The sequence below is a fragment of the Anser anser genome (assembly GCF_964211835.1).
Source record: "Anser anser genome assembly, chromosome: 12".
NCBI classification, from domain to species: domain Eukaryota; kingdom Metazoa; phylum Chordata; class Aves; order Anseriformes; family Anatidae; genus Anser; species Anser anser.
In genome coordinates this window covers 23,557,537-23,568,880 of record NC_139733.1, presented here as the reverse complement: position 1 = coordinate 23,568,880, position 11,344 = coordinate 23,557,537, and the positions used below count along the sequence as shown (strand labels likewise).

At 49.5% G+C, this 11,344-nt stretch overlaps 2 protein-coding genes and 1 long non-coding RNA gene across 5 annotated transcripts; 1 reads left to right on the top strand and 2 right to left on the bottom strand.

Moving 5' to 3' along the window:
* The first annotated feature begins 125 nt into the window (after window positions 1-125).
* On the top strand, window positions 126-3,107 carry LOC310880155. The gene is made up of 2 exons (XR_014571488.1): window positions 126-257; window positions 910-3,107. It is a non-coding gene; the product is annotated as an uncharacterized lncRNA (long non-coding RNA).
* Window positions 236-4,087, bottom strand: VHL (von Hippel-Lindau tumor suppressor). 3 transcript variants are annotated; one of them, XM_083795520.1, is made up of 3 exons: window positions 3,824-4,087; window positions 3,521-3,631; window positions 236-547 (listed from the first exon to the last, which is right to left on the bottom strand). In XM_083795520.1, the coding sequence occupies exons 1-3, from the start codon at window positions 4,047-4,049 to the stop codon at window positions 387-389; spliced, it is 498 nt and encodes a 165-aa protein (XP_083651646.1). In that variant the 5' UTR covers window positions 4,050-4,087; the 3' UTR covers window positions 236-386. The 3 variants fall into 3 exon arrangements, with proteins under 3 accessions (XP_083651646.1, XP_083651647.1, XP_083651648.1); XM_083795521.1 differs by lacking the exon at window positions 236-547 and adding an exon at window positions 1,497-3,075 and having other exon boundaries at window positions 3,824-4,084; XM_083795522.1 differs by lacking the exon at window positions 236-547 and adding an exon at window positions 1,497-3,104 and having other exon boundaries at window positions 3,824-4,036.
* Window positions 4,088-4,847: 760 nt separating this feature from the next.
* THUMPD3 (THUMP domain 3 tRNA guanosine methyltransferase) lies at window positions 4,848-10,560 on the bottom strand. The gene is made up of 9 exons (XM_083795507.1): window positions 10,308-10,560; window positions 10,007-10,084; window positions 9,003-9,527; window positions 7,782-7,912; window positions 7,300-7,369; window positions 6,805-6,920; window positions 6,515-6,625; window positions 6,143-6,266; window positions 4,848-5,869 (listed from the first exon to the last, which is right to left on the bottom strand). Exons 1-9 carry the CDS (start codon window positions 10,494-10,496, stop codon window positions 5,738-5,740), a joined length of 1,476 nt encoding a protein of 491 aa, XP_083651633.1. The 5' UTR covers window positions 10,497-10,560; the 3' UTR covers window positions 4,848-5,737.
* Window positions 10,561-11,344: the final 784 nt, after the last annotated feature.

Here is an 11,344-nt window from a genome sequence, read left to right as displayed (position 1 = left end):
TTTTAGTTTATTTATCTTTACCTATTTTCACTTCAGCGGCTGCAGCACCGTCCCGCTGCGTTACAAGGGCTCCCCTTGCCGGCGCACGCCGCCGGGGGCTCCGGGCCCGCGGCTGCCTCCCGCCCTGGGGCCGGGCGTTGGGACAGGCCTCGGGGCCGGCGGCTGCTGCGCCCCGTGCCTCGGGCATCGCCACCCCGAGTGCCGCTAAAGTCAGGAACTTCTTGCCCCCCGCGTGCCAAGGAAAATGTGACGCAAAGGTAGATACAATGGCGAAAGACAAAAACAAATCCGAAGCGTGTTGTTATTTAAAATACCATACCGTGAAGGTAATGTTTTGTTACTGAGCTGTTCCGGCAACAGTATTTCAACACTAAGAGCCAGATCTGTTAGCTGGGCCATTGCCTGCCCCTCTCCCTCCCACACCCGGATTCCCCCAGCCGAGCAGAACGCCTCTGCTGAGATGTGAGACGCGAGGCAGAGAAATCCGCGTTGCGGGGAGCCGGACAGAAGCAGGAAGAGACAGGAACGGTGCTTCCTTCCCTGGGTACTGAGGGGACAAAAGGAAAAAAAACTGAAGTCTTTTGAGTTGTCACGTTGGAAAATGAGGGTTTAAAAAAAAGGTATAAAATTTGTGTGCTTTTGTTTAAAACTCATTTAACTGTGTTTATGGCTTCTTTTTGGTTTTAATCATTACCTGCAGCAAAATGTTTCACAAGGGAACTGAAAATTACCTCCTCAAACTGAGACAAGCGTGACCCTATATATTCCCATTTTGTAGCCTTCTCTTCCAAACAATGAGGCTGTCTGTACTGCTGTGTGCTCTCCCTGAACTCTTGAACACTAATGTCAGATTAATTTGGTATTTCTCCATCATTTTCCATGTTCACCTGTGACCCGTGCTTCCTGCAGAAGCCTGCAGTATCGTTTTCCCACCGCGTTTGGCACTTGTGTTGAGCTGGAACTTTCAGTTCTGATCCTCGCTTCCCCCAGATTGCCGCTGCTCTGGTGACTCAAATGAAACAATGCTATGAATCGGAACAAAAACCACCCGAGTTTCTCATGTCGTTGTCAGAAGTAAATGCAACTTTCACTCATTGCTAATCTAGCTGAGTTACTGGTGGGAGGCTCCACTCGTGTGCCCACGTGTTGTAGCCAGCAGGGGTTTTCTCTGGTCTTCTTTATTCTGTCCTACAGGAGGACTCCGAAACAGAAGAAAAACACTTCCTTGCATACAGTGAGCGTTTCTCCAGTTTATCTATAACATGTTCGCTGTTTTTAATGGACTTTATCAATAAGAGTTCTTTAATGACCCCAATTTCTCAATATAGCATTTATGCACCTGCTATAGACTAGGCTGGAAAAAAAAAGTATTTCATAGTTTTTCAACAGGAAAATCTCTTACTGATCAACCACAATGACTTTCAGGAGTATTTCAGGAACACAAGTATATAGTCACAAGCACTGTGAAATTATTTGATAGAATTAGAGTCAAAACATAAATGTGCATTTATATTTTATGACAAAGATCAGTTCATACACTTAAGTAAAAAAAACAAGTCTACAAGAAGGGGAGACATTTCATACTTACATAATACATTGATATTCTCCATCAGTTTCACAACTGTATTTTTTAGAATACGTAACTAAAAAGAAGCTTATGCCACAGAAACGGCCTGCTATGATCTCTCGTCAGTCTGCTTCTCTGAACACTGAACAGCACCTGCATCTGCTGCTTGGTGGGCAGCTTGTGTATCTGCTAAAACCAATGCTGCTTTGAATTACGTGCACATACTTGCACAAATGCACATTAAAATTGAGGTATGGGGGAACAGAATATAGGCAAGGGAACTTTTTATCTACTCCTCCAGGCTGCAATAAAAGCACGGACCTGTTTGAGAGGAACTAGCAATAGGCCTGCGTGAGCTGCTGCAGCCTACCAGCTGTTCCTGGGGAGGCACGAGCAACCCGAACGGCTGTGCTCCCCAGGGAGGCCTCTCGCTGTGACACGAACAACTGCCCTGCGATGGGGAAAGGCAGGGCTCAAAGCATCTACCTGCTGTGAACGCTACCTGATACACGTATGGGAAGCTGTGGGTGCAGGTATGGTGGTGCAGAAGAAAAAGGGGTCCCAAAACTAAGATCCAGTCTATATGGCTGCCAAGGCTGGATCACCTAGAGAGATAACCTAGGCAAGAATTCAATAATGAAGGACAAATAAGGCATTGAAGGCATTTCCTGTGTAAAACTTTGTCAGCCTCAGTTGACACAACAGGGTTTTACAGAAACCTTTACAAAGGTAAGAGGCAGAGAATAAAAACCAGGAGTTTACACGTCATCTTTCCACCAACACAGAAGTTTCGGTCAGGCCCTCAGAAGGTGATGGTGGAAGCTCTCACACAAACACACCCCACGCTTTGTGATTCAAAGGCAAACAACGTAAGTGCAAGAGAGTGAAATTCCACCAAAACCCAAGTGTTCAAGCAAAACTGGTGTTGGTCTGCCGCTTTTTAGAGTCCTAATTAAATTAATCCTTGATGCAACTTCCTTTCTAATACAGAGAAAGGTGAACTGCATGCGTATTCTCCGAACAGACGGCCTGATCTTATACCACTACGGAATGTTCTGAAATAGTCCAAAGTAAACATCTCTGAGCTTCGTGCACGCAAGGCCTTTGGAGTCATGGGTCTGCAATACGCTCAGCTAAGAGCAGAACTGAACCCTCACGAACCCGGCACACTTTTACATCCTGTGTAGTCTTTTGAATCTGACTTACCATCATAGCAAGTTTTCTACAATTTGTCTGAGTTTGTTTCAGAACTTAAAATGCGGACATTTGCTCTTGGCATGTTTCACGGTGACTACTCCTGCTTTAACTCCGTGGTTTGCTGTTTAAATGGTCTAGAATGAATAATGTCCATTTTATTCTAGAATTTCATTCCTTAATGTTTCGCTTCTCTCCAGAGACAGCCGCTGAAGATCCTTCTTAATATCTGGGTGATCTTCCAGATCTTCATATAACGACCGAACAATGTCCAGTTTCCTGTAGTCCACCGGTTTGACCAGACTGCGAACTACCTGGAGACATCTCTCTTTCAGGGTGAACACTGAGGTAAAAAAAGACAGAACAAAAACAAACGCAACCCTGTCGCTAGGCCTCTCATTAGCTACCTCAAACAGTCTTTTAAAGACAGACGTTATTTTTACAAGCGCGCGAATACAGAAAGTAAAGCGTGGTAGTTTTATTCAGAAGTACAGGAGAGGAAAAGGGTTTGTTGTTTGCTATCACAAGGCGTCTTCTGAAAGCTGTCACAAGTGGTGAGAAATCTCTAAACCGGGAGGTCTGTCAGCAGCTCTGTTCAAAGCAAAGCCGTGACACAGGAATCCTCGTGATCCCTTCCCTTTTTGGGGCAGCTTTTATGGCTGTTCGAGCACCTTACCTCTCGCTAGGCCCTCACACCGCAGCCCGACGCCGCCCGGCCCCAGACCCGCCCGTGCCGTGCCGTGCGGCGCCGCCCCCTACCTGGCAGGGTGATGTCCGCCTTGCTGACGTCGGGCGCGGCCACGAACAGCTCCTGCTGGTTGACCAGGAGCCCGTCGTTGGTCCCCGCGTCCCGGAACAGCCACAGGTGCCCTGCGGGACGGCGGGGCGCTGCCTCAGGGCCGCGGTCACGAGCGGCGCGGCTCCGCGACCGGGACCGAGCTCCAGCCCCCGCCCGGCCCGGCCCGGCCCGGCCCGCCCGCAGCCCCCGGTCCCAGTCCCGGTCCCGGTCCCGGCCCGCCGCCCGGCCCCGGCCCCGGCCCCGTCCCGTCCCCGCGCACCCACCGCGGTAGCTGTGCATGACCCGCCCGGTGCGCGGCCGCAGCACGGGGTAGGAGCGCGGCCGGCCCTCGAAGTCCACCCAGACGGGCAGCACGCAGCGGGGGCTGCGGTTGTTGAAGACCACCTCGGACAGCTCGCGCGTGTTGGCGGAGCGCAGCCCGCCCCCCGCCGGCCCCGGGCCCGGCCCCGGCATCGCCGAGCCCCCGCCGCAGCACCCCGCGAGGCGCATGCGCGGCGCCGGGAGCGGGCGGGGAGGCGCGGGCGGGGAGGCGCAGGCGCGGCGCGGGGCGGGCCCGCAGCGCCCTGAGGCGGCGCCGCTCGGTGCGGGCAGGGCTGAGGGCGGCGCCGTCTCGGCCTCGGCTCCCAGCTCCCGTGGCGGCTCCAACCCCCCCGCGGCGTCACGGCCCCCGAGCTGAACTCGCAGAGGGCGCGGCTTGAAGCCCGGAGCGCGAGCTGCCTCCCCGGGGCCCGAAGGGACGGCTGGCGTTCCGCCCACCTTGCTCCGATCCCGAGGCAAGGAAACAAACACCTGCAAAACGCACGGTGTTAAAGCCCAGGAGGTTACTGTGCTCCTTTTTCCTTTAAGGAATATCAAACTACAACCAACCAAGGCACTAGTGCGTTTCAAGGGTGCCGTACGCCCGGGTTAAGGTGTAAGGCTCGCTGCCGCAGCAGGGGTCACGCAGCCGCCTCGCCTCACGCGACAGCCGCCCGCATTGCCTCCGCACCGATGCTGGAAGGGATCAAACTGACACTGCCAGCAGTACCGCATCCAAAAAGGCAAATGTGCGTAAATAAAGGGCCGCATCATCCTTCACAGGGCAGAGACCAGAAAGAGAACACAAGTCAGACTTACTTCCTATGCCAAACTTCTAAAACTTCAATACTTGTCAATCTGCCTCTAAGCACGTATCATTAGCAATGAATACACTTGAAGGAAAATGACAAACTGGTAACTCGTGTTTTCAGCCTCTGATGAGCAAAGATTAAGCCGACTGAGAAATCACAATACAATCAGAGAAGAAACTATATCTGCAACTTCAATTTATTGAACAGATAATGTATTTTTGTAAATACAGTGGCATATCTACAGCAGTTTAAGTCATCTAATAAATTTAAACATATTGCCACCTCAATGTGTCTACAGTAGACATAGAAAACGTGAACTTTTTAATGTAATTCCTAAAAGTATCTCTGTTCTCAAATAGTAACTACAGTTTGCTAAGGCTGCATGTGGTGCCTCCCTCACCCACAGCAGTGGTACATTAGAACAGGAATCAGACACTAACAACTAGCGCTAGGTTGAAGTAACAGGTATGAACGCAAACAGCAGCATCAGCATACTGTTTAGTAATTAGTATTTTCTTACCAGAATATAAAAAACATTATCTTAGTTTACATTTGGGCAATGCTATAAATTAAAAGACATTGAACTGGAAACATCCTACGATAAAGAGATGCTACCTCTAAACCCTTCAAGGTAACAGGCTTAGTAGTGCTGTTAATCATTTTAAGATACATGTATAATTTCTACAGTTGGAGGAAGAAAAATTAGCTGTTACCTCCAAGGACACCTCAACATATTTTCTACTGTAAGCAGAGAAAATAAACGTTTAACTGAAAAAATACAACAGACATAGTAGAGAAGACTCAGGCAAAGGAAAGCACTATTAATATACCACTACTGAATTTCAGTTTGGGTGGCAGGGTGGAAAGAGATGATCTAAAAGTGGTTCCAGAACACAGTACAACTGGCATTTCTCAATTTGATCCCTGGTTCAATGTTCATGTTACAGAATTTCTGCGTATGTTGTTTTCGTCTTAGGATTTGACAGACAGCCATACTCTCAGGTGTCTCCTTTACTGCACTGCTATTCAAGATATTCTGCAGGTGTCTGCTGTCTTCTTCCACATGGGTTACCAGAATGATCTTCTTATTTCTGCTCTTTCCCAGGTGCGCTTCAGAAGATACACCGCAGCATGAAGCCCCCCTACATTCACCCACACAGTTTGACTCTTGCGCCAGATGTGTCCCATTCTTGACAAGGCCTACAATCAAAAAAACAACAGGAGAACGGTGGCGGTTTCTCCAAGACATGACAGTAAGGATAAATTTGGTTTAGACATTATTTTTGGTTATCCCAAATCACATCTGAAAACAAAGTCAAATTCTTCAGGTCTAAAACTGTGTTGAAATGCTACTAATTATCTCTCTAAAACCAGATTACCTTCCATAGTGAAGTAAGCTTACATTTTTCCTCAATAGGTTATCCCGTGCAAGTAGGTTTGATTTACTTGTAAGGTTTGTCACAGAGAACATACCTTGGCAAAGCATTTCTTGTCCTGCGTAAGCAGCGCAGCTCTACCCGTCCCTGGCGTGCAGATCCGGCCCATCTCCATGAGGCAGGCTGGATAGAGATCCCAGTTCTTCTTCTTTGACCCTATCCTATAACACAGACCAAGGTCTCCCTTGTGACTGTTGAAAAATCGTTAACTGCAGCTGGTCTTTCAGACACGCATTAGTTCATTTCTGACCACATTTACCATCGATTCCAACCTGCTCTTTTAATTTAGAGTAAATCAATACTTCTTAATTAGGTCCTGTTAAGTAACTAGAGAGAACCCTAACCCTGGACATGCAAACACATGCCAGTGTGACAGTTACACACAGCACGTTTAACCACAACACCTCACCTCTTTCCAAAAGGCATGTCTGTCACAATAACATCCACAGAACCAGTCCGCAAAGGGAGATTGCAAATATCCCACTGAATGATGTCCAAGGGTATGCCCACAGAGGTACTGCTGCAAGTGCAAAGACATTCATCTCAGACATGCTTTACTGAGAATATTTGTAAATTGAGGTCTATAATACTAGCTAAAGAATAAATGCGAAAATATAGCCAAGAAAATTGATGCAAAATAGATTTACCAACAAACAACGCTACGCTACAGGAAAAGAAAATCACTTGTACTCTTCTCACCTCTCCTTATTTTCATTTTTCTTTAGTAAAGAGCAGATGTTGTTTGCTGCTCTCTTTACAGCTTGTGGGTTGTTATCACCAGCAATGTGGTAGCAACTAGGCCACTCCATAGCTCCCTGGAGGAAAATATTGATAAAGAGCAACTTTAGCATCAACAGAGCTTGCTTTTAAAATACATACATACACAAAAATAAAATATTGCAGAATACGACCAAGCAATTTGAAGATGTCAATGATTTTAAAATTCTGTAACAGATATTTGTTCTAGGTATTGTGCACCTTAAAAGCTCAAAACACTTTTGGATTTAGTTTCCTCCTGCTATAGCTTTGGGAAGGAAAATGAAAACATTTACAAAAAGCGTATTTGTAGCTGAAAAGTTGCTGAGATGCTTTTGTAGTTGGCTATTCAGTTATTACCTATAAAACTTACACGGATTATTCAGTTGCAGATACTGTCTCGAGTTTTATTACGTTAAAAAATAAAGGAAAAATCACCTCAATTGGTATTGCACCCGTACCGCACATGGGATCAACGATGATATCCGTTGGCTGTGGATCACAGAGTCTGAAGAGCAGAAAAAAAAGGTACTTTGAGAAAAGTCTTAAAAACATGATTTTTTTGGACTGAAGGAAACCTAAACTCTTTTAATCACTCCAGTTCTGCCCTTCTAACAAAACAACTTCTGATTATTATTTCCATTTGATAATTAGCATTTTATATGCGCCAATACAGTGAAATACTTTTAAGAACGTTGTGATCAGTAGTTACTAGAACTGGCTAATGGATCACAGCAAACATTTACTTTTCTAAGCTGAAAAACAACCAATGTTTCTGGACTTTTTAAAAATTTATTTTTAAATAAGAGTTAACAGAAATTCCTCCACACTGCTTCCTCAAATGTAATAAGGTATCTAATTTCTGATACAGAATGACGTAATTAACCGAGACTAATGTAAGACTGTGTAATTACACTGACCTAAGCATGCCATAAGCGAGAGTTGAACGAAGAGTTGTGGGTCCAAAATGTGTAATATTTCTTCTGTGAAGACTCTCTTCAGTTAATGCAATGCCCACAACTACTTCATTATTGTGAATATTCAGGAGAACCTAAAGAAAAAACTTGAACTAAATGTCAGGAGTAACAGAAGTTTCCCGTAGCACACCTGGTGAAGGTTGAAAGTGGCACCCGTGGTTCACATAAAACTGGGAAATACACACATAAGAGCGTTCTCGAAAGAAAAACAATGCATTGTTTGTAATGAGGACAAAGCACACCACGGAGGCTAGCGTAGCTTTCCTCATTCACACAAGACTTCAAAAAGCACTGTAAACATTATGCTGATGTTTAAAAAAAATTGTTTTATAAGTATGGGGGTCAAGTAAGGTAAGTCCTGCAGGTCACAGTGCTGCATTTGGAAGGCAGCAATAAAAAAAAAATAATCACACTTCTGGTTCCCCCTACCATATGGATTTGGAAGGTGAAAACTATTACAGGAAAAGGCACCAGCCCTTAGCAAGGCTTGCACTACAGACTTTTACTTTTTCTGCCTCTCAGAACACTGGTGGACTACGTCTGTTGGACCTCCTTTCCAAAGCTCTGCTTTCCCTACCAAAGGAAAGAAACACTGGATGTCCCCTTCAACCATAAAACTACAGCTTCTAGATGGAGTTATCTTCTGTTAGCTCACACTGATATAAAACAGTGGATTAAGCAAACATTTTATGCAGGTGAAAGTAAAGCAGAATGCCACCTACACTGCACTTAACATGAACGGGCGCTAACTCCGTAGGAGGCGGCAAAATTCAGTGTTAGAGCTTTTGGTGTAGCTGAGGGAGAGGAGAAAGCATTTGAACACCAACTCACCCGCTTCGGGTTTAGCGATGTTCATCAGTTAACTTGAGGATGAGTCTAAAGTGTTTGCAGAGCAAAGGGGAAACTAAGAGGAGAGGCGTCCACATGGGGACGCAAAAGAGATTATCGCTAGGGATAACCAAAGCAGTAGCAAGCGGTGGGCTGTGAGGACGTACACAGTGTGTCAGTGAAATTCATGCTTCTGAGGAGGCCGTGTTTTCAGTACTACCAGCTTTTAGTTCCACCATCATCTTTTGAATGTTATTTTGGAACTCTCTAAGAATGAGAATTATGAAGGAACCTTTAAAATAGAAGTGTAGCTATTTCCAAGGCACTGGACAATACCTCTACATCAAAGTTGGTCATGTCAGCTTTCCACTGGAAGTGCTCTTGCACAGCTCCGCCGAAGTCTCTGGCAGCCTCGTTCGATGTAAAACTGTGCTTGTCTCCTGCTCTATTGCAGGTAACACGGAACTTCAACACCTTCGCGTCTCCTTCGCCTTTCTTGCCATCGCCAGCCTTGGTCTCACCCCCAGAACCGCTGTGCAGTTCGTCTTTAGCCTCTGGCTGTTCGGTGTCATCGCCCCCGTTTTGTGATTCCGCTCCCGTCTCTTCTGTCTCCTCTGTCCCCTGGCCGCTAGCCGGTTCTGCGGCTTGGGCACAGTCCTCCTGCTCACTAGCATCTTTTTGATCTGTTCTTTCCTCTTCTCCATCAACATTCAACTTTTCTTTGCTTGCAGAACTCTGCTGATTGTGTTTTTTGCGTTTTGTTTTTTTCTTTTTTAAGCTGTTGTTCAGCTCCCAAACTTTCAAAGGATCAGTCCAAGGCAGTTTCTTAACCAAATCTTCCAAATCCTTTAGAGCATCTTCCTTTAAAAGACAAAAGGAGTTGTACCACAAAGACATTCCCCCCCTTAAAAAACATCCTTTTTCTAACTTGCTTGAATTAGTCTCTTAAACATGTAACCTGCTGCATGTTTAAGCAAAGCTTGCAGCTTTTTGTGCTATTTTTGCCACAACTTAACTAAGTTGTATTCTAAGTCAAAGGACCCACAGCATTTCATCATCTATCTTGTCAAATACGCAGTTAACGCTACATTAAGAAATCCAGGTGACCCTTCATCATCCTGTCTAGGTATGCCCTAGAACACTGCACCCGCTCTCTTCCCAGGTGTTCCCCATGCAGCACACCCACCTGAAGCAGTTCCACCAGGTGAGGTGCCTGTGCTTCGCTTTTAAAGCCAACAAGGAAAAAACCCTCGTTCCTAAAGCACAAACCTCTCTGACGCTCCACAAGCTGCGTTAACACCGCGAGACCCGTAACCGGCTGAGGAAAGCGCATAACTCACCTTGCTTTCCTTAAACTGGTAGTCTTTGAACTCCTGAACCACGACAAATAAGTTATCCACCGATCTCAGACGATGGACCTGGAGGGAAGGAGAGGCCGGGCGGGCCGTTACCGCGCCCCGCCGCCCACGCGCGGCCCCCCGTGGTGCCCGCCGCCCCCCGCCTGCCCCGCTCGCTGACGGGGCGGGGGCCGGGCGCGCGGAAGGGAGCCGCGGGCACCGACCGCCTGCCAGGGCCTCGGCCCCGCCGCCTCGGGCAGCGCCGGGCAGCGCCGGGCACGGGGCACCCGGCGCCCGCACGCACCTGCGGCAGGCAGCGGGCCGGCACGGCGAAGTAGATCTTGCCGCGGTCCTTGCTGACCCGCGAGGCGGAGCCCAGCTTCTCCTGCACCTCCGCCGCCGCCGTCGCCTCGAACCCGGTGGGCACGGTGGCGCCGATGACGGCCGCGGCCTCCTCGGCCGGGCTCTCCCCGGCGGGGCCCGCCTCCGCCATGCCCGCCGCCGGCACGCGCTGCCCCGCGGGGCCGCCCCGCTGCCGCGTTTGCTTCCGCTTCCGGGCCGCGGCCGAGGCGGCAGCGCCCCCTGCTGGGCGGCGGGCAGGGCCGGGAGGGGCGGGGCCACCCTCTCCCCGAGGCCCCGCCCCCAGATGCCCGCCCCGAGGCCCTCCCCCCCGAGCCGTCGCGAGGCCCCGCCCCGCCCCGCCGCGTGCCGCCCCGGGGGCCGGCCGGTGCCGTGAGCGCGGTGCGGCGGAGCGCCCTGCTGACAGCCGGCCGGCCCCGTACGGAGCTGCGGCCGGCACCTTGTGTCAGCGGGGGTTTCGTGGCAGGGACGGAGCCGCTCAGGGCAGCGCTGCGTGGCGCGGGCTGTGGCGGCGGCGCAGGGAGCGGCGTCGTACGGGGGGCCCGGGCAAACCCTCTGTGGGGAGGCGGCCCGGCGAGCGCCCTGCCTGCACCCGCGCTGAGGCTTTTAGTAAACCTTGAGCTGAGAGGTGCCCCGCCAGGGGCTGTCCTGTGCAACCGGAACGGCAGGGGCTGTGTGCGGGGGTGTCGGCGTGTCGGGGTGTCGGCGTGCGGGTGTGTCGCTGTGTCAGTGTGCTGGGCTGCCGCTGGCACTGCGCCGTTCGCTGAACCCCCACGAGAGCGCTGCAGTTGCTTTCAGTGGGAACACACCGCGGGGACGGCCTCTGCTCGGCACTCGCTGGGACAGAAGAGAACTGCTGCTGGCACAACTCCGAAGGGCTTTCAGGGCATCGAAGTACTTCAGCGCTCACTCTGGTCAGCCCTTGGCTGTAGAAAGCTCCTGTATGTTTCAAAGCCTTTTGAGTGACTGTGAGATGAGAGA